Here is a 23,171-nt window from a genome sequence, read left to right on the forward strand (position 1 = left end):
AGGCCACAACAGTGAGAGGCCCACGTAGCGCAAAAAAAAAAAAAAAGACAGAGGGGAAAAAAGAAAAAAAGGGGATGGGAGGAAACTGGATAAGCAGTGGACGACGGTGCAGCCTTTATCACCTGGGTTTCTGGATTTGAACCACAGGACACCGAAAATTATTTGAGTAACTCTTTTCTTAACTCCCTCAAGGATGGCACATCACTAGTACCAGGGTAGATGTGTCAGAAAGAAGTTAATCCAGTACATACAAGGCCTGCTTTAGAGCATTAGGATTTAATTTTCTAACCTGGCAGAGAAAGGCTGAGTCAAACGAAGCAAGATTGGCTGCTATCGATCCATTCAACTTAGAAATTGTTTGATTTGGAAAGAATCTGGGGGCGTCCAGTCAGTGAAATTTTACAGGGCCAGACTAAGCAGACTCAGAAAGACAAATAAGTAAATTCTTGATGAAGAGACATTGACCGTCTGTAAAATCATAGTTATCAGCCTACAGTTAGAAAACAGATGGTGCGTTTTAAATCACTCCTGTAAGTGAGCTGACCTGTAAATCGTCATTAACGCACCAGGTCCTCACTTGCTCTCTGTGTAATCAGCCTTTTATCTCCTACCAGGGAAATCCATTAGCCACAGGCGTTGCAACTATTTGTGTCCCTTCTCAGCTATTAAAACATGATTGTATTATATAATTCACCCTTGATGATTGGTCTTTGCTTTCACGAGTCCCACATTCAGAGAAAAATAAGAATAGATATTTATAGTTTATACTGTAGAGTAAAGAATGTTAAATCTCCTTTGTGAGGAAATCAGGAAGAAGCCACTTCAGACCTATATAGAAAGCAGGATGAGTTCCCTTCCGGCCCAGTTCTGGCCCCTCACCTACATTACCCAGAGCCCAGCCCAGGCGAGGGAAAGAAGGAGGGGACTTGCTTACTATTGGATCTAACTTTCTTGTACCCACACACAGACATTATGGATGTTCATAAATACTATCCCCTTCCCGTCACAAAGACAAGGCATTCAGACGTAAGAAGGGAGAGTGTCCCTAGGCCTTGGTCCCCTGAGCCCTTCTACAGTCCCGTCTTTCCCCAGAGTCCATAGTCCAGTGTCTTTCATTCCATGCGAACTGAACTGATCACTTACACAAAATCAATGACTTAAAGGTATACCAGGCTGACAGGCTCAGGGGAAAAATGACTGTCATTTTTATGAAAATTAAGAATACGGTTGTTAAAAAGCCATATTGATTTGGCTGCATGTATCAAACTAGAGATGGGTTACGTCATGGAATGTATATATGTAGTTGAGGAAATGATTCCTTTTATTTATTATTTATATATCTAGATGCATGGTATTTTTCCTTCTCTGAGCAACAAAGAACAAAATAGGTTTTAAATGATTTTTTTAAAGATTAAAAAATATGTAAAACATTTCTTTTTGCTATCTGCTAATTTTAAACATAAGATGAAAAGATTACCTTCCAATAACTGATGGAAACTACGTACAATTGTAAGTTCTGTTTATTCAAACAACACAAGAATTGTAGTGAAATGTGCCCAAATGAACTGTAAATCAGCTAATCGCCCACAGAGGAAAGCTGTGCGAAGATAGGCTTCCAGGACATGGCTGGCTAGAGGCAGAGATACGCAGAGGCATCTAGAAACAAGCTTTGTCCATTATTCCCTGACCACAGGATTCGGTCTGGTCAATCCTGAGTTTGGTTCAGGAACCACAGAACCTGCTGTTGCTAATAGTCTCTTAAGGAGACAAAGTTTTAAGTCCCTCCAGAAGAGGGACCAACAGGCAAGGGTGGTGTAAGGAAGCAGTGTCCTTCTCACTTCAGCCAGATCATAACTGCTTGGGGAGCAGCCGCTGGTGTTGGAGCGGGGACCAAGGTGCAGGGAGAAGCCTGGCTAGGACAGCGCTGCACCTGAGCTCATCCCTTCAGATAAATCTGCCAAGTCCCAGAGCAGCAGTGGACTTGGCCTCTCTGGGTCAATGGTCCTTGAAGGGGGATGGAGGTGGGGGGAGTTGATCAATGTTGCTTCTAGAGCACTTGAAAGTGGCTTACCAGGTGCTCCCCTGCTTCCCCATTTTTTCAACAAGGTCTGGGGGGAGCCCCGGGAAGAGCATTTACAAAAGACTCCACAGATTATCTTGCGTTACAAAATTCTCCATGCGTGAGAAGCATCCCTGCGTGATCTATACACGCAGTCAGAAGATAAGCTGCTCTCAGGCTCGAGGAGATGAGATCCGTCTTACTTGCTTTAGGAACAAACGCTCCTGGGCACATGGTGGAGAGCCCGGCTCCGTGTGGAACAACTGAGGCAATCAATGGGATCATTTCTCTTCAAGTGCTTTATGTTTTATCATCATTTTATACATCGCATATGTACGTGACCATCAGTTATGCCACCATCATTGGGAACATACTACAAAAAATAATCAGAGTATTGTACATGACACTAATGTCTGTATTTGTTGTTTTTGTTTTTATTGATGGGATCAAAAGTTGAAGGACTTTCCATCACGGGTAGCCAATTACTAGAGCAACTAATGATGACCGTAGCCTTGAAAGCTGCCACTGACGTCTCTCCCCGACCCTGACCTCGCTCTTCTGTGAACTCCTATGAAATTCAGTCTGAATCACACAGTTTAGTAGTTAATTTTTCCTCTAAAATTCTTCCATAGTCTATTCTTCTTTACCTACATGAGGTTTAAGTTTCTTGAAGGCAATAATTATGCCTTATTCTGTTTATCTTTCCTATGTTACCTAAAATATATATGTCCAGGAACTAGTAACTGAGTGTTGATAAAATGTCTTAACATCACCTGTCTCCTAGGAGGCATGCTTTGTAAGCAAAGCCTGGAAGGAACGCTGCCTGAAAGTGCCCCGTGATCTTGACTAGTCTTTGAACCTAAGTTTTCTCATATAGGTGAGGATAATACCTACCTCTAAAGGTACTCATGCTATTCACATGGGAATATGCATAAAGTACCCATTATACCTACTCAATAAAAATTATTCTCCCCCTCTCCCCACCGTCCCCCTCCCCTTCTGGAAAAACAAGGTTTCTTTTAAAGTGTCCTGAGAATTCAAGCTGATTGGATTTAAGAACTGCTAAAATGGAAAGTAACAGAAGAGACAGACGAATGGAGCATACAGTTAGCCTAGAAACAGGTGTGCATGCATGGGGGCACACGTACATGTTTCCGTGTTGTGCACATGTGTGTATATATGTCCAAGTATCACAATGCCTTCTAAATATCTACTTGATGAGGGGCCAGATTTCTAAGAAATCAAGTCATATAAAATCAATTGATATAACAGCAGAGCTGGTGGTGCTCCCACTTACTTAAGGGGCGCTTACATTACTATTGAATGGGTAAGCAGGAGGGTGAATGTTTATTAAATATCTTAAGCGATTGATGTGACCATCCCCACATATGGAGATGGGCTGATCTGTAACTCTGAGAGCGTGACTTTCAGCAGTGGTCCAAGTTTCCGCCCTTTGTGTTTCCAGGGGTCTTGATGTTGAGCTGACCTCTGTGGCTGCGGTGGAAGTGAGGCCTTGATTTGTCGTTCCAACGGCACAAGCTCAAAGCACTACTGACTCTCCCCTGCCACGCAGGAACTCATTTAAATAAAAGTGGTGGTCTACAGAATTATGGGGCTTGAGGCCATAACAATATCAGCTAATATCTGGTTTCCTTAGATCATAATTGCGTAGAATTAGACTGACCTGTTCCACGGTGTGAACATAGTTATCTTACCTTCTTTGTCTTAACTTTAGAGGGAGTAAGAGAGAAGTTTAGACGTTGCTTCCTTTCATTCCGCACAGTTGCCAAGATGTAGTTGGGAAGAAGGTGTGAGGGAGCTGCTAAGGAGACTTGGGGGGACAGGGGTCTACAAAGCCAGGAGCTTCACACTGCCCAATGGACTGTCCCTGACCTCACAGCCTAAGTGCTTGACTCAGCACCAGGGCCTCTCTGCATCTTCACTACCCACAACACTCCATTTCAAGTTTTCAAATCTCTCTCTTTCAGTCTTCTCTATTATTTGCTGCTGAATAAAAACCGTAATAATGGTTGGTAAACAGAGTGTTAGTGAGAAACCACATCAAAGGAAAGGAAAGATCTGCAAGTTTTAGGTGATGTTAGATATGACCGAGAATCAGAACCACGCACACGAAAAACACTTGAAGTAAGTAGGAGATCCCTGGAGAAATATGAGAAGTTTCCATCTACCTCTCAAATTAAAAGTTTTCCTCAAATTAAAAGTTTTATTTCAAAAGGGAGCTCTGCTACACTGTTGGTGGGAATGTAAATTAGTGCAGCCACTGTGGAGAACAGTATGGAGGTTCCTTAAAAAACTAAAAATAGAGTTGCCATATGATCCAGCAATCGCACTCCTGGGCATATATCCAGAAAAGACAAAAACTCTCATTGGAAAAGATACATGCACCCCAGTGTTCATGGCAGCACTATTTATAATAGCCAAGACATGGAAGCAACCTAAATGTCCATCAACAGATGAATGGATAGAGAAGATGTGGTGCATATATACAAAGGAATATTGCTCAGCCATAAAAATGAAATAATGCCATTTGCAGCAACATGGATGGACCTAGAGATTATGATACTAAGTGAAGTAAGTCAGACAAAGACAAATACCATAAGATATCACTTATATGTGGAATCTAAAATATGACACAAAGGAATTTATCTACGAAACAGAAACAGATTCACAGACAATAGAGAACAGACTTGTGGTTGCCAAGGGGGAGGGGGAGGAGGGAGAGGGAGGGACTGGGAGTTTGGGGTCAGCAGACGCAAACTATTACATATAGATGGATAAACAACAAGGTCCTACTGAACAGCACAGGGAACTACATTCAATATCCTGTGATAAGCCATAATGGAAAAGAATATGAAAAAGAATGTGTGTGTGTGTGTGTGTGTGTGTGTGTGTGTGAGTGTGTGTGTGTGTGTGTGTGTGTATAACTGAATTACTTTGCTGTACAGCAGAAATTAACATAAATCAACTATACTTGAATATATTTTTTAAAAAAGCTTTCTTTCAGTAAAAAATTATTGTAAAAAACCCCACTTCTATTAAATAAAATGTTTTCTTTTTCAGTAATCTCCTTTGAAATATTATGATACTTGTGATACAGTTTCTACCTTGGATTTTAATTATCTGTGAATATATTCTATTTTCTCTGTTAAATCATAAATTCTTTGAGGGAAGGATCAATGTCAGACTGATCATTGTAATATTCACAGTGCACAGTAGGCATTCAAACACTGAATAAAAGAATGGATGTTTTAATATTATTGAAAAAAAATTTTAAGTTACTTGTCATAGCAAATATAAAGTAAAATTTTATGGCTCAGGCTGGAATCCTAACCTTCGAACCACTTATTTATCATTTGAATCATTCTAATCATTGTTCACCCATCTTTCTATTCCCCTCCTTCCAACATTTATTGAATATTTGGCACCAGAGATAAGTTAATGAACAAGATATTCATGGTTCCTGGCCCAGGCGGACAAAATCTAGTGGCTGCTTACCACTGGGAACACTGTTTCAGAAGGACAATTCACATGGAATTTCAAGTAATGAACTTATAAGTATAGTTTTTAGCTAGACAAGGCCTCTATTTAGCCTTACAGATTGGAACTTCATGGTCTGATACACATCCACTAACAAAATAAAGACAATAATTTCTGCCCCTGCCAATAGCAAAGGTATGTTATCAAGAAAATTGAGGTGATATATGTAAAAAACACTTTGAGTCTTAGGAGTTAATGGTGCTATTTCAGGAAGTTTCACTGCACTCATTGCCAGCCATGGACTGGATTCATTTATATACAAGTTTATAGAATCTTACAGTTTTAAGACTCAGCCCATCATTAAGGTCTGGACTAGCTGGACCATCACTGCATTTCATCAGATAAGTGCTTTTGCAGAACCCTGACATCCTTCCTGGCATTATTTTCTATTTTCCTTTATAAAGTGTCAAATTTAAATAACTAGCATTTGCTGGTTCCTTACAGTTTACAACAGGCTTTCCCATAAATGAACTCATTTCATCTTATCATAATTTTCACTTTACAGAGGTAAAAACCGAGGCTAAGAAGGGTAAAAGAAAATCCACTGTTCACAACAAATACTGGCTGGCAGATTGAACCAAAACGGGATGCTTTCTCCCCATACCACGCCACCCCTGCACAACAGACTGTGAGGGAAGTGAAGTCGGTCCCTTCAAAATGGCTTTACAATAAGGAATGTGGCCCTGAAGGTAGAGCATGTGATGAGGACATACGAGTCTTAAAAGTGGTCCTAGCCTGACTCTTTGAACAGAGGCACCTGTCCACCTGTCCAACTGTGATGTAGTGATATAGTAAGAAATATATATTTGGTCTTTGTCCCCAGTTCCTAGCACAGAGCTTCTAAAACCCTCAGAACTTCCTGAGGGATGGGATGATAAGAGTGTCTTTTGTTACATTATTTGGGTTTTGTCCCCAGTACCTGGCACAGAAGGGTTCAGAGAGCTTCCGGGTTGGTGAATGCACCCGTATGCTGGGTGGGTGGCACACCCCACACTCCATTGGACAGAAAACTCCTGCACTTGGGACCGTCTGGACCTTGCTCTATGTACCTCTTCATCTGGCTGTTTATTTGTTTCCTTTATAATTAACCGGTAATAATAAATAAAGTGTTTCACTGGGTCCTGTGAACAGTGGTAGCAAATTATTGGACCTGAGGAGGGGGTTGTGGGAGCCCCCTGATTTGTAGACAGCAGTGTGGGTAACCTGGAAACCACTACTTCTGATGGGCACCTGAAGTGAGAGGCAATCTTGGGAGACTGAGCCCTCCACCTGTGGGGTCTGCATTAACTCTGGGAAGTTAGTGTCAAAATGAATTAAATTGTAGAATACCCGGTTGGTATTTGCAGAGAATTGGAGGATCCCTTGGCATGGAAAACCCACACCTTTGGTGTCAGAAGTACTGTGAGAAGAGAAACAGTTTTTCTTTACCAAGTATCCATTCAAAAATGCTTTCAAGTGGCTTCCATAGCCAGGCATTATTTTGAGCAGTAGGGTTTTAGCAGTGACCAAAACATAAAGTCTCTGCTATCTTGTAATGCTTTGCTCTAGTTAGGGAAGATGGATAATAAACAAATTAACCAGTGATTACGATGTCACGCGATAAGTGCTAAAGAGGAACAATTAAGAATGGTAGGTGGGGAGAGAGTGATGGAATATATTATTCTTAAAAAATAGGAATTATTATTCTTCTCCTCTAAAAGGACATCTGACCAGAGACCTGATGAAAGTGAAGGAGGGAGCCGTGTGGATATCCGGGGTGGGGAGAATCCAGGCTGAGCCAATGCCAAGTGTAAAGACTCAGGATGGTCCTCGGTGCTGCTGGACCATAGCACTGCATTTGCCCATTCCATTCACTCTGCCGCATGACTGTTTCTTCATGTCTTTGCCTTTCCCATCAAATCTCCAACACCTCCTTGCCTTTTCTTGTCCTCCACCCCTAACCTTGCTTCACTGAGAAAACAGAACCAGAGGAGAACTTAACAAGCTCTTATAGTTACATCATCCAATTTACTTGCATCCCTGCCTATATCCCATGGCTTCCCTTCCGTGACTCTGGATGAACTATCTGTGCTTAGGAGGCCATACTCCCTTTACACACTAGAACTCATCTCTTTCTCCTACTCAAGGACATGGGTCCACGAATTCTCCCCTCTTTTTTCTGTATCAAATTTTCCTTCTCTAACTGGATTAATCTATCGATACAAATATGCTAATAATTTTCCCAACTTAAAAAAGAATCCTCTCTCGGTCCTTCATTAACTTTGTTGCTCTCCCATTTTCTGCACACTTTACAGCCAAATGAACTCTGTCTTTAACTCTTCTTTCTTCATTTATTCTTGAACCAACTTCAATAAGGCTTTCACCTCCAAAACTCTGCTGAAATAGCTCTTGTTAAGGTCTCCAGTGGCCTCCATCTTGTTACAATCAATGGCCAATTGTTGGACTTCATTTTATCCGAATTAAGACCAGCATTTGAAGTAGCTGACCATCATCCCCTTTTTGAAACACATTCTCTGCTAGGCTTCTAGGACATTAAAATCTCTTGGTGTTCTTCCTAAGCAAACTGGATATCCTTGGTCTTCTTTGCTGACCTCTTAATGTTAGAATGCCCCAAATTCAGTCCACTGACACCTCTCCTTCTTTATTCTCTTTTGGTGATCTCGTCCAGTCTGACTCAAAATCCATCTCTATGCTGAACTCTCCCAAATGTGTATCTCTAGAGATACATACACACAGAAAGTCCAGACCCTTTCTCCTGAATTCCAGACACATAGTCAACTGCTTACTTGACTTCTCTACTTAGATGTCTGAAAGGCATCTTAATCCAGACATGTCCAAGACTGAATTTGTTGTGAGTTCCATCAACTTGTTGACCCTACAGCCTTCCTTATCTTAGTACACGGCAATTCCATACTTCAATTTGCACAGGCGTCATCCTTGATTCTTATCTTTCCCTCATAATTTTCATTCAATCTCTCAGTTCTTTCAAGAAAATAAAGAACTACCTCCCACCAGATTTATTCAACCACGCTGGCCCAAGCTAACGGCATCTCTTGCATTAGCTTTCTAACTGGTCTTCCTGTCTCCACCACGATCCCCTTAACAATCTACTCTCAACCCAGCATCCAGAGTCACCCTTTTAAAGGGAATGTCAGAACATGCCATTCCCTTGATCAAAACCCTTTCAATGGTTTCCTGTCTCTCATGAATTACAATTCAAAATCCGTACAAAGGACTTTAAGGTCCTCTATCATTTGGCCTCTGCTATGTCTCTGACCTCATCTCCATCTACTCTCCCCTTGCTCACTGCATTCCAGCCACACTGGCCTCCCTGCTGTTCCTTAGGCACCAGGCACACTCTCAGGACCTTTGCACTTGTTGTTCCTTCCACCTGGAACATCCTACCACCAGAAAGCTCACTCCGTTATCTCCTCTAGGCCTTTGCTCAAATATTGTTTCTCAGTGAGTCCAACCTCCCAACCCACTTCCCTTCCTTACTTTATTTTTTCTTTAGCGCCCATCTTACACAATATATTTTTACTTATTTGTTGGTTGCTTCTTTCCACTAGTATATAACCTCCATTAGAGCACAGATGTAACTGTTTTGCTCACTGCTATATCCTTGGCACCCAGGAAAGTGACTGGTATATTGGAAGAACTCAATACATATTACTGAATGAGTGATGAATAAGTTAAAATAACTTTTTGGAGGAACTGTGCCATAAAAGAGTGCACAGAAATGGACTACAGGTAGGATAAGGTGAAATTTAATTTTTAAGATGTGTAATATTACAGAATGCTTACATGCTGATAGAAGTGATCCAGGAGAGAGAGAAAATTTAATGACGTAGGGGAAAGAGGGAAATTTGTGTGGCTCCTATTGCTAAGTAGGCAATAAGGGATGGCACAACTGGAGGGACTGGCCTTAGATGGGAGCAAAGATAGTTTATCTACGGAAGGAGGAGAGAGGTGAAAAATATAGAAGCAAGTAGGCGGGATCTTGTAAATTTCTCTGATTGCTTCTGACTTCCTCATCATCTGGTTTCCTTTCTGCATCAGTTAAGATGAAAAAAAGAGAAGAGGCACTGGAGATTTGAGAAGCAAGGAGAAGGTGTGAAATGATTCTCTAGAGTTTGGGGATGTGCGTCAGTTTGGGGAAGGGAGTAGGATTGCCAGGCTCATTTACAATTAGTTGTCATGAATTTCGAATGAGATCAGTCAGCATGAGAGTGGGTGCCCCCGCGTGTTCAGGTACAAATACAGAAAGGTGTAGAGTTGGATTTAAGCAGGACTGGCTCTTGCCAGACAAATAGGAAGCAGTAAGAGATGAGCAAGGTTGTTGACGGTGTATGTAATAAAGTAATTACAATGATGGACCATGAGATCTAGGCTAGGTCAGATGGAATCTGAGGGTAAGAGGGTGAGGGTAGGGTGGATTAGTTAGAAGCATTGAAGGTGATAAGGTGAATAAATGAGCCCTCCTGTCAAGTTTGAAGAATTCTTAATCTGGGGAGTAAGTCACAAAGATAGCAGCTGCTAGTAGGAGAAGACATTTGAAAATAGGATTATGGAAGGATGCTATCATTGGCAGTAATAAGTCAAAGGTCTGACTGCAGGGGTGACTGGCTGAGATGAGGGGGAAGGCAATCTCACTGGTGAAGGGAGTCAAGAATTTAGAGGCCAGGGTATTGGGAAGGTCAACTATGTGAATACTGAAAATGCCAAGAATCAATCCAAGTGTATTGTTAAAAAGAAGACAACGGAAAGGTGCTAACATTTTTCTGGACTCTTAGAGCGTGACCTGGCATTCCACTGACAATTACAACAAAGAGCAGCAGCAGGTAATATAGGTGTACTGGCATAACCTTTAAAGGTAATAAGGGATTTTACGGAGAAGGCATGGGAAGTGATCTGGGATTGGTAAAGAGGAATAAGAAAGACACCTTCTCCCATTTCAAGGCTCAGTGATATGAAAGATGCCAGCAGCAAAAACGTGAATAAGAAGACAGGTTTCAGTTGGAGCAAGATGGTAAAGGGAACATTCTGAGAAGTGGTTAAGAATACAGGGAACTGAGACTCCATCAGCAAAAATGGCTTTTACTAGCTACTGTGCCTGACTATCCAGAAATTTACACTTTCAAGATATGATTTAAAAAAAAAAAAAGACAATTCAATTTTCAGGGGTTGTATTACCTTTTTTAACTTCTGTAATGAAATATCATAAACTGGGTGGCTTAAAACAACAGAAACGTATTGTTTCACAGTTGTGGAAACTGTAAGTCTGAAATCAAGCAAGGCCATGCTCCCTCTGAAATCTCTAGAGGAGAATGCTTCCTTGTCTCTTCTAGCTTCTGATGCTTGCCGGCAACTGCTGGTGTCCCTTGGCCTGTAGACCCGTCTCTCTAATCTCTTCCTCCGTCGTGATGTGGCATTCTCCCTGTGGTTCTCTGACTCCTGTTCTTTACGGACAGCAGTCATACTGGATTAAGGACCCACCCTGTACCACTATGACTTCATCTTAACTAATTACATCTGCAACACCCCTATTTTCCAATAAGGTCACATTCGGATGTACTAGGGATTAGAACTTCAACCTATCTTTTGGAGAATCACAATTTAAGCCACAACAGGGGTGTTGATGAAAAACACTACATCTTTAATGAAATGTGTTCATATTTTAAGTCGCTCAGGCTTTTCTCTCCTGCTAAGTGAAGCCTGGTCACCCAAGTGTTTAAGCAATTCCCATTGTTCGTAAAATGCACAGGCAAAAAGTATTATATACTGTGCATGCGATTTCAAGTCATGTAACACAGAAGTAACTATTGATGTCGTGTGACGTTGCCATTGAACCTAGTGGGACAGACCAGTTGGCTCAAAAAGGAAGCATTAAACTTTTAAGTTGAACCAGAATTTGGGGTCTCTTTCACTATTCCTGTAGCTCGATGATTTAAAAAGGTTGAATCAACTAAAGCTCACAAGTCTAGGGTCTAAGAGGGAAGGCAAGCTTGCACGATGCCATTAATATTAACCTGCTGGGAAAGTCTTGTTACGGCATGGAGATGGGAAGAGAGGGAGAAAAGTATGCATCTGGTTCTCTTAGTCACAGCTGAAACAGTGTCTCAGGGATTCCAGACTCTGAGATACTCAAAAGTGCTACCTATGGGCTTCCCTGGTGGCGCAGTGGTTGGGAGTCCGCCTGCCGATGCAGGGGACACGGGTTCGTGCCCCGGTCCGGGAGGATCCCACATGCCACGGAGCGGCTGGGCCCGTGAGCCATGGCCGCTGAGCCTGCGCGTCCGGAGCCTGTGCTCCGCAGTGGGAGAGGCCACAACGGTGAGAGGCCCGCGTACCGCAAAAAAAAAAAAAGTGCTACCTAGGTCTTAGCCCCTAGTTGTGGCTGTGACTTCTCTCGTAGTCTTCTTCAAAGAGTCCCCTGAGTAGGAGATGCTACTCTTCTGCAATGGAGAAGACCTAGGCTACGTAGTCATTTATTGGACACTTTCTATATGGCCAGCTCTATGCTACTTCTCTGACTCACTGCCAGGGGGGACCCCAGGCTGGCCTGCACCCTGTGCCCACTGAGGGCTGCTCCTGGGAAATTACGATCCCAAGGCTTGGAAAAAACACTAAGGGACAATCCCAGGTCCTCACATCTAGTGAGCAGGTGAGCAGGTAGGTACATACCAACCAAGTCTTTTTTTCCCAAAGAAGACATTCACTTCAGTTTCAATTTGACTCACTGCAAATTCTGAATTGCTGAGTCTAAATTAATGAGGTTTGTGATCCTGTGGGAAGTGATCTGATTTGATTCTCCTTACCTTGTCAGGATGGAGCTAGCATTTCAGAAGGGATGATAAGGCTGAAAGTTATTACGGGAAGGTAATGTATTTCATGAAAGATGCAAAATCCAACTGTTTAGTAGGGCATCTCTCCCTCTCCACTTCCTACACAGCTTGTAAGAAATGAAGTCCCACATTCTATTACTCTAATTGAATTTCAACTTGGGTAATTACCCTATAATTAAATAAATTTGTCCCATAGTTTTAATTCACTGACAAATAGTGCTAGTCAAACAGCTGCATTTCACTCCCAGAAACGCATCCCTACGCTATTTCAGTGATGAGTGGAGTGATTTATACTTGGGAGATGTGTGTATGAAAAATGCACAGTTCATAAAATATTTTAGGTATCATTCACGGTTACATATGCTTTTCTCAGCATGAGATAACATTAATTTCTATTATAATCTCTCAGCTAATTTCTCATATGCTTAGTGCCAAAAGAAATAAGACAGCTAATTAGCATTTCTTATTTTCAGAACAATTTTTGCTTGGTTTGCCAGTAGCATGTATTTTTGCTTTCTAAAGCACATTTCATTATCCCTAGGAGACAGACTGGGGTAGGTGCTATTGTTTCCCATTTTACAGATGAAAACACCGAGGCAGTATTCCCCAAAGTGAGGAAGCCAGCTCCTATCAGTACCAGCACAGGAAACTAAGCTTTGTCTGGTCCCCTGGACCAAGGCTCTTTCAATCAAACCCTTGGTCACTAGCAATCACTTCAGTCTCACTAGTGAGAAAATAAAGCGCAGCACATTTTTGACCTACGTCACAGGTCATTAATTTGTAATAATTAATGATTTAGCCAGGAGTCAGAGGCCAAAGAACTGGGTCCTGTTGCTCTCCTTGGGCCATGAGACTACAGAGATTCTTTGTGTCTCCATGTTATGACTTGGTACAGCTCAACTGGAAGAACAGTTCAAAATATGATGTAAGATTCAAATTTCAACTTATTTCTAAAGACCTTTCTTAAAGGGTTGTAGATGGCTTTTAATAAAGAATATTAAAAACAACATCAAAATACTCACAAAAAGCAGCAGTAGCAGGGGTGTTACAACGATGCCCTGAAAGAAATGAAAGAGATGATGATCTTTTATCAGCCTGGAAAGCAGGACACTTTCTTTGCTATTTTAAACTCTGATGCATGGACATGCTTATCCTTCTCATTTCTGTTTAATAAAATCTAGGAGATAAAGAAGAGGGAGCCCCACTCTTGGCTCTCCCGACCATAATGCCTTAGCATCTCTAGTATAATTATTCATATCTGGCATCATTTAAAGTACAACCACCAATCTTCCTTAAACTCGTCTTGCCTTTTTTAAGCTTAAGTTCCCTTCCACGTTGCATATGCATCACTTGGGTGGAAGCTGGCAAGATTTCTCACTCCAAGGCTTTCAACTCTAACTTGGATAAAGTGCCCCTTTTCAAGAGAAGACAGGTGGTTTAGTCCCAGTTGGGGTCCTCTCCTGAGCAAAGGACCACGTCAGTTGTGATGAATGGGATGTCATGATTTTGTAATGTGAACTGATCTCCCCTAGGAAATGAGCTGGGATCTCAAAACTCATTTCACTTGATTGGACTCCATGTCTCCATGGTGGAAGGCAAGTCTTTCATCTAATTCAGCCACCCAGGACCACCTCAGTCCCTCTGCCTCCAGAGGCAGGAAGGAGCAAAAGATTTGTTTTCTTCGATGACAGGGAACAGTTTGAGGCTGTTGTTGATGAGGCAGGATACAAGCTTTTAGGATTCTTGAAGGTAAATCTTTAAAACTAGGTGTTTGAGTTGGGAGTTAACATGACAGGTCTTGGTTTTACAGCAGCAGCTGATGATTTGCCCCCTTAGTTGTTCCTTTATCTCTCAACACTTTATTATGATTTATACAAGAAAAAGCAGTTCATATTTTTATTAATGAATTCTACTTGGAACTTTAAAATTCCAAAGAGTCTGTCTGTGTGTGTGTGTGTGTGTGTGTGTGTGTGTGTGTGTGTGTGTGTGTGAGAGAGAGAGAGAGAGAGAGACAGAGACAGAGACAGAGATAGACATACAGAGAGAGACTATACTGTGCCCAGGATCGAGGTCTGGGACCACTTCATTACTTTTGGGGAAAAGTCCTTTTGGTATTAATATATGGAAGCGCTTTTATCATTACAGTAACTAAATTCTTTTGGATGTGGCCCAAAGGGAATGGCTTACCTTATATGAATATTGCTACCATAACTTTTTTAGGCATATACACATGTTAATATCCACACACAGACTTGTTTTATTGTTAAATAATAGAATAAATGCTTCTTTATTGTGCAAACTTTCACAGCTAGCTGGCAATAAGGAATACCACATTTTTATTCAAGTGTTATATTTTAAAATCTATTTATTAAAACATGTATTGTGGTTTATCAGCTCCACTGGTGCCTCTGAAGCAAGGTCTCATCAGCACCATTTAGAAGAGCTCAATGTGCAAAATGCCAAAATAATTTTTAAGAGTTACTGTCCTTCAATAACATGGAATCTACTCAGACTCTAGGAGGAATTCCGAACTTTGTGAGGTCACGTCAAAATGGAAATATCTGGCTGTTTCAGTCTAGGTGGGAGCCATCTGATTTCAAGTCAATTTGTTTAAATGTCTATTGAATATCCACTTACATGCCAGGCATGGTTCCAAATAATTAGAAGAATTAATGAAAAGTGATCCGGTAGAAAAGGTGTTGGGATATTGCAGGAAGAAGGAAGGGCATTTGCAAAGCTATGAAGTTGAGCAGGGAGGGAAAAAAAGTATCAAGTGGAGGATTCAGATACCAGATCATCAAAGGTCTTGGAGGCCAGGAGAGGGAGCTTGGAGCTGATCCTTCCAACAATGTCAAACTATTGTGTGGGCCAAAGGTGTTCGTTTGGTTTTTTTTTGTAAGATGGCTCTAGTAGCACTTAGTTGTCTTTAACTTCATTTGAAACAATTTTGTTAGATTGTATTGTGACAGCTGTCATATCAGCATGCATTTTTAAAAAGACTTATCAAAACTGGTGAATTTTTGTGTAGCCATTTTAATATTGAAGACAGAAGAAAAAAAGCAACATTTTCTTCATATTATGCTTTATTATTTCAAGAAAGGTAAAAACACAACTGAAACACAAAGAAAGATTTGTGCAGTGTATGGAGAAAGTGCTGTGACTGATTGAATGTGTCAAAAGTGGTTTGCGAAGTTTCGTGCTGAAGATTTCATGCTGGACGATGCTCCACAGTTGGGTAGGCCACTTGAAGTTGATAGTGATCAAATCAAAACAATAACTGAGAACAATGAATGTTATACCATGTGGGAGAGAGCCGACATACTCAAAATATCCAAATCAAATGCTGAAAATCATTTGTACCAGCTTGGTTATGTTCATTGCTTTGATGTCTGGGTTCCACATAAGTTAGGCAAAAAAAACCTTCTTGACCGTATTTCCGCATGCAATTCTCTACTGAAATATAATGAAAACGTTCTATTTTTAAAACAAATTGTGACAGTCGATGAAAAGTGGATACTGTACAATAATGTGGATTGGAAGAGATCATGGGGCAAGCGAAAGGAACAACCACCAACCACACCAAAGGCCGGTATTCAGCCAAAGAAGGTGATCTGTGTATATGGTGGGACTGGAAGGTAGTCCTCTATTATGAACTCCTTCCAGAAAGCCAAACAATTAATTCCACCAAGTACTGCTTCCAGTTAGACAAACTGAAAGCAGCACTCCACAAAAGGCATCCAGAATTAGTCAACAGAAAATGCATAATCCTCCAACAGGATAATGCAAGACCACATGTTTCTCTGATGACCAGGCAAAAACTGTTACAGCTTGGCTGGGAAGTTCTGATTCAACTGTTATATTCACCAGACATTGCACCTTCAGATTTCCATTGATTTCGATCTTTACAAAATTCTCTTAATGGAAAAAATTTCAATTCCCTGGGAGACTGTAAAAGGCACCTGGAACAGTTCTTTGCTCAAAAAGATAAAAAGTTTGGGGCAGACGGAATTATGAAGTTGCCTGAAAAATGGCAGAAGGTAGTGGAACAAAAGGGTGAACATGTTGTTCAATAAAGTTCTTGGTGAAAATGAAAAATGTGTCTTTTATTTTTACTTAAAAAACCTAAGGGGCTTCCCTGGTGGCGCAGTGGTTGAGAGTCCGCCATGAGAAGCTCGCACACTGTGATGAAGAGTATTCCCCGCTCGCTGCAACTGGAGAAAGCCCGCGCGTAGCAACTGAAGACCCAGCACGGCCAAAAAAAAAAAAAAGGATGAGAAAAACCTAAGGCACTTTTTGGCCAACCCAATATTAAAGGGGGGGTATAATGAGTTAGTAAAATAAGTTAGTAAATGGAGAATGAATTTGACTTTGCTTCTAACCTAGCCACTTTTACCCTTGTTATCTATCAGTTCATCTAAATTCAGATAAAAGAAAACAGAAACATATTAATGTTAATTATGGAATTTCAATAGCACTAATAGCACTTCTGAGAAACAGTATGATTTCTGTGACAGGATAAGAATTTCCCCCCAGGAAGAAGGTTGAGCATTGTCACCACTCTGGGAACATCTGTCTTGTATTAGAGGGGTCGAACCCACACTGATGTCATATAACACGTGGGCACCCATATTCTACCTGGTGCCCGTTTCATTCTCCTTTGCAATAGTGGAAATAGTAACAGTATTAATAATAATACCAGTACTACTGATGGTATTTTGCTTCAGTACTTTTATGTACGTTTAAAAATTTGACCTTCCTCTACTGAAAGAGTTGGTTTCCATAATAGCCCCACATTATGGATGACGAAACAGGTTCAGAAAAGCCAAGCAACCAGCCCAAAATCACACAGGAAATAAATGTCAAAGCTTGGACTAGAGCCTGCTTTGTCCAGCTCCAAATCCTGAACTGACTCCAGTACAGCACTGGTCTCTGGGTAGCAGATTAACAAGCAGTTCAGTTTTCGACAGAGTTCTGCTAAGGACATATGCATCATGATTAGTTGCTATATGACCTTGGCTTCCAGCTGATCACCAATTCTTAGAGATGCTCTCGTTCTGGAAGGGAGAGCACTATTATCTCCAGATTTTCCCGCTTGAATATTTCAAGTGTATGGTCACCAACACACAACAGTTCTTACAAGGACTTACGACATTTGTTGCTAAGGTATTAAGTTTCCTAGTGAATAGGATGTATCTTCTAATTCTAGATTCACAATTACTCATTATTTTCTCAAGAGTGGCTGTTCAAGTTCATTAACTAAGAATGAATTGTTGCACAAAGCTGAAACTTGCTTTCCAGTTGTATTAGGAAAAGGGTCAGCCATGGTGCCGTTAATCCTGACAAGAGCACCATAATTAAGTTTTGGTAAAGTTGTTCTAATTATTATAAAATAATAATAGCTAATATTTATGGAGTACTTGTATTAGATGATGTGCTAAGGACTTTATGTGTGTTATCTTACGCAATCCTTACAACACTATACAGTAGGTACTGATATTATCCCCATCTATTAGGGAAGGAAACTGAGTCTCAGAGACACTGAGTGAATCAGGAAAAGGCAATGTCAGGAATTCAATCTCTATCTCCCTGACTCCAGAGCCTGTGATCCTGAATTGCATAAACAAAATCTTTGCAATCTTACACTATTTCCCCAGGTTTATATTTTAAGAGTAAACCTAAGAGGAGCTTCAAACTCAGTATGTCTTTTTGATGACATGAAACAAATTGAGATATAAGCCTTTGTGTGACATGGCTGATACATTTTTTTAAAGTTGCATTTTTGCAAATATCCATGGGAAATATCAATGGTAAAAAGGGTAAACTAAAAAGTTAAAGTGTAACTGCAATAGTCACTGGAAGCTGGAAAATCAAATAAACATGCTATTTGCTCTTGAATATATCTGATTCCTTCTCCTTTCTCTTTCCCAAGTAAATTCTATACAGATGGTTAAAACCAAAGAAGTGGTAGATGGGCACTTCTAGCAAAGGATGCTACCCAACTCCTTGCAGATTCAAGGTCAAGCACAGTTTTAGCATCTTTGCAATTGAGACGATGTATTAAACTTTCCGTTTGCAACACCTGAAGAAGTTAAGTCACAAAGTGTCTGACTTTGATTATCTCTTAAAAACCTTTAGAAAATCCATTTACACCTCTGATGTGAACGACCAGGTGAATGTATTTCAATGACTTTAGTGGAAAGGAAAAAAAAGTGTCAAACCTGAGACACTGAGATTTAGTCACATTAAAATACAAACCAGCATCACCCCCCCAAATAACAACAAAATCAACAACAAAACTGTGAATGCACTTCTCTCGGGAGTCGGGCTTGTAAAAAAGGCAAAACTGAAGTAAATTATCAATTTTTAAAAGGAGAAAAAATTATCAAAAGGCTTCGCTGCAACAACTATTATGATCACACAGCTACTAAAACTAACATAAGGCTTCTGTCTCCAGGATATTAAATGTTGAGCCTTGGAAATGGTGCTTCTTATTTTTTAATTAAACAGCAATAACTCAATTTTCACAAAATAACAGAATCTCAGTTTTGCAAAGGATCTTAGTTGAGGCTGGTCCAGTCCTCATCTGAAACGTGACCCTCCTCTGTCTCCCTCACTTGCTCCTGATGTGAGGCTGTGATGGCCACGCCTTTGCCGGAGAACCTGCAGACAGACACCTGTTCCTGCTCTCAAGGCACACACTGCCCGGCTGACGTTCTTTCACGGTGAGAAGCTCTTTCTCAATCTGAGCCCAAACCACTTCCATCGATGCCCTGTCTTCCCCTTGCAGCAACTTAGGGCACATCTCACCCCTCCTTTCTTGTGATGGCCTTTTAGCTGCTGCTTTTGGATGGGGTACATAAAATCTCTGCACTCTTAAACTATTTCCTCAGGCCTGTAGTTTAAGAGTAATGCTGCAGTGAGCATTTGGGTCCCCATACTAAGTCTTGTCCAGGCTAAAAGTCCTCAGGCCCTCCCACTGTTCCTCCTGGTGGGGAAGGGCGGTTCTGAGCCTTCTTTTATTTATTTAATTTTATTATTATTTTTTTTTGTGGTACGCGGGCCTCTCACTGTTGTGGCCTCTCCCGTTGCGGAGCGCAGGCTCCGGACTCACAGGCTCAGCGGCCGTGGCTCACGGGCCCAGCCGCTCCGTGTCATGTGGGATCCTCCCGGACCAGGGCACGAACCCGCGTCCCCTGCATCGGCGGACTCTCAACCACTGCGCCACCAGGGAAGCCCCGAGCCTTCTTTTAGACATCATCTTATCCAGATGAATTTAAGAGTCCACAGCACTTGCTTAATAAAAATTGACCAAAACTTGGAAATAAGGCCAAACGGGGACCGCATGTCCTTTCAAAGTCACCCTGGAGATTTGTCTCACGGGCCAATCCAAGGATTACTTACTTAATTTCCTAGAGGGATATACCTTTGTTTGACTTCTACTTACTAGTGATTAGGGCCCAGACTATGAAATTACATGTTAACTTACAAAGCTTTGTCCAGTAGAGATGGAAATCATTTCTGCCTAGTAGAAGAACAATCACAAAGGTTATGGTTTTATTACTCTGCAGAAATTAGCTGGTTTCGTCTCTAACTCAGCAAACTTATTTCGGTATGCTTTTCTGATGGACCAAATAACCCCTATTTCTGTCATTTCCTTGAAACCATCTTTACCATCCTGCCGGCTCCCTCATTATTCAGTTAAATAAATATTTGACAGGTGTCCATTCTATATTTATAAAAAAGTCATGTTTTCAACTTTTGAAGATTATGCTTTGACAACTCCTTTACTCTGAACCTTGCATTTATGTTAATGCAAAGATCACTTTTATGTTTATTTTTTTAAGATTAATACTAACTTAAACTCGCAGGTTGTCTGCATATTTTGTTCTGTGGTCAGTATGTAGTGATATCTTAAAAGGTAGTAGTAAAGTTTAATCTTCAAGAATGAAATTGTATCAAACCAATATGTAATGAGTGACATTGGCCAACACATCCTAAGCAATAAATTAAAAAGGGGTGGTATGGGGAATTTTGGAGACACCTAAATTAAACAAAATGGTCAGGTTATATGGTCTCAGGGAATAAGATCTTATAAATATGGATCTCAAAATATGTAGTTGAGGAAATTTTATAGAGGAAAGAAAAATGCATTAGGAATCTAGGGAAGGGCAGGTGGAAAGAAAGTGGTGGTTGATTGGTAGGTGAGGGCCTCTTCCCTCCCCTCTGCCTATATTTTCCTCTTTAAAACTGGGCCTTCACAGAGTCAGTACCTTAAAATGCCCAGCTAAGCATTTCTCAGTATGTTCATAGCTCTGTCAGGGTACGGGTATATCTTAGCTGATATGAGTGTTCTGGCTTGTTCACCAGGCACAGTGCACTACAGTAAAGTCAGATGCATCAGACTATTTGAGCTTGATAACACCAGCCACTGAAAACATCCAGTTAATTCTCTCTAGTCGGAGTCCATGCTTGCCAAGAAAACACTGAATAATAATTTTGTTTTCCACGTAGTATTTCTGATAGGAAGAGAAGACCCTGACTAGTTGACACCAGTCTCTTAGGGCACAACCACATTGGGGGGTGCTCATGATAGTTGAGTTTCTGGACCCGCAAAGCTAAGGGTCTATTCCTGGATTCTGGTGACCCCATAAAGCAATGTCACCCTGTGAGGCCTCGCAGCAATAGCAGTTGGCTTGTCTCAATGGCATACATTTAATTAAACAGACATTTATTGAGTGTCAACTGTGTACAGACGTGATGGGTGCTGAGGGAGAAAAGATTCCAAGTCTCCTAAACACATAACACTTTATAGTCATTTTAAAGTGGACTTTTACCTAAAACTCCAGAAAACAGTTTCTGTGAAGTCCTTGGGGTTGTCTTTAAAGACTGTCTTGGAAGATCTTTGTTCTTTCTTTTCTGTTTTTCTTTTCCTACAACCACTGTTAAGCACTGCTTACCCTCACTAATATACTTAGAGTGATTTTTGATTTTTCAAGCCAAGTCTCTGATATGTACCTATTTGATCTTTCATTGATGGTCCATGCCCATAAGGAGTTCCCATTATAGAAAGCAGTTCCACCTTGTCCTTCTGTAACTTCAATGCTTCTGTTAAGAAATGCCTCTACCATCTTATTCTCAAAAGATTGAGACTTTTTTTTCAAATCAAAATTAAGATATATATATATATATGTGTGTGTGTGTATATATATGTATATATATCTATCTCACCACTCTGGCTATAGTTTAGAGAAGAAATTAAAGTGGTGAAAAATTAAAGGGAGGGAGACTAACTAGGAGGTTGTTCAGTAATCCAGGCAGGAGTTGATTTGGGCTAAGGAGATAGAACCTTAGAGATCAAATTAGAGAGACAACACATTCAAGAAATATTTGAAATGTAGACTGGTAGATTAACTAAATATTGGGGGAGTGGTGATAAAAAGAAAGGAAGAATAGTGTCTTAATCTTCTGAATTAAGGGATTTTTAACCAAATAGGTAGATTATAGATCTAATTACTGAGCCAGGAAAGAACTGGGATGTATAGGTTAATTTTTTCTTGGGGAAGATGATGAGTTTGAGGTGTCTACAAGGCATCCAATTAGAGATACTGTAAGGAGTTGGATATATGAGACTTAGGCTCAGAGTACTCTGGACAGTGGCTACAGATGACTGAGTCCTCAGCATTTGGTTGGTGGTGTACTGTTACAGAGAAGATAAGCAGTTTAGGAATATAGAACATATATTAGAATTCAAAGGATGCCTAGAAGAATACAGTTTCAATGGGATGACTAGAATGAAAGTTAAACGAGGAGATTGAGGACTGAGAAGGAAGAGGAGAAAGAAAAACAGAGTTTGGACAATTCTTTCAAGAAATCTGACTGTAGAGAAGAGGAAAGAAATAGAGCTGAAACTCAAAGGGGAATAAAGATGAGGGAAAGGAAGCTTGCTGTTTGCTTTGTTTTTGAAAGGAGAAACTTAAGAATTTTCAAAATTCATAAAAAGGGGGGTGGGGGATGGAGATTTAGTAAAGAAAAGGGGTTATACTTACTACACCTAAGGAAGCAGCAGGGAGAGTTCCAGTGCACAGCTGGAGGGCTTAACTTTGGAAAAGAGGTAGGGCCGACACCTCTTCATTGTAAAAGGAGAATAAAGGATAGATTAGGTACAGATGAAGATAGACTTGTATGCTTGATGTTAGAAAGCTGAAGGGACTTTCATTTAAAGCTTCTTTTTCCTATATTAAGTAGAAGGTGAAGAGTTTTACTAAAATGAGGTGAAGACAGGTTCAGAGAAAGGGGAAAGTCGGTGATTGGAAACCTGGGCTGTGACTCATGGGAGAGGGTATCTAAAACCGTGAAGGGGCTGAGATTTTACCAGACTTGAAGATCACAAGTTAGCCTGCCATAGCTTCATGGATGCTGGAAGCAGACACAAGACTCCCGGGTCAGAGCCAAAGGACTGTGTCACTCACACACATTAGAGTGAGCAACCTGGCATGACGTTAGCATCAGTTCCCCTTGCCCCCAAGTCAAGGGGGTGGTACAGATGGGCTTGGGTGGATGCCTGCATCTATAGTGGGTTACATTACAGGAAAGGAATACTGAGTTTAGGGAACCCAAATCTTTTTTTTTTTTTTTTTCGGTATGCGGGCCTCTCATTGCTGCGTCCTCTCCCGTTGTGGAGCACAGGCTCCGGACGCGCAGGCCCAGCG

At 40.9% G+C, this 23,171-nt stretch overlaps 1 protein-coding gene across 1 annotated transcript in view; it reads right to left on the reverse strand.

The window, feature by feature from the left end:
* SLC10A7 (solute carrier family 10 member 7) overlaps positions 1–23,171 on the reverse strand; it is a 263,505-nt gene that overhangs the window by 72,676 nt on the left and 167,658 nt on the right. Inside the window, exon 6 of the mRNA XM_007472000.1 lies at positions 13,485–13,520. Within this exon, the coding sequence (XP_007472062.1) occupies positions 13,485–13,520 (36 nt within the window). The remainder of the gene's footprint in view (positions 1–13,484; positions 13,521–23,171) is intronic.

The sequence above is a fragment of the Lipotes vexillifer genome, unplaced genomic scaffold (assembly GCF_000442215.2).
Source record: "Lipotes vexillifer unplaced genomic scaffold, Lipotes_vexillifer_v1.1 scaffold269, whole genome shotgun sequence".
NCBI lineage: Eukaryota > Metazoa > Chordata > Mammalia > Artiodactyla > Lipotidae > Lipotes > Lipotes vexillifer.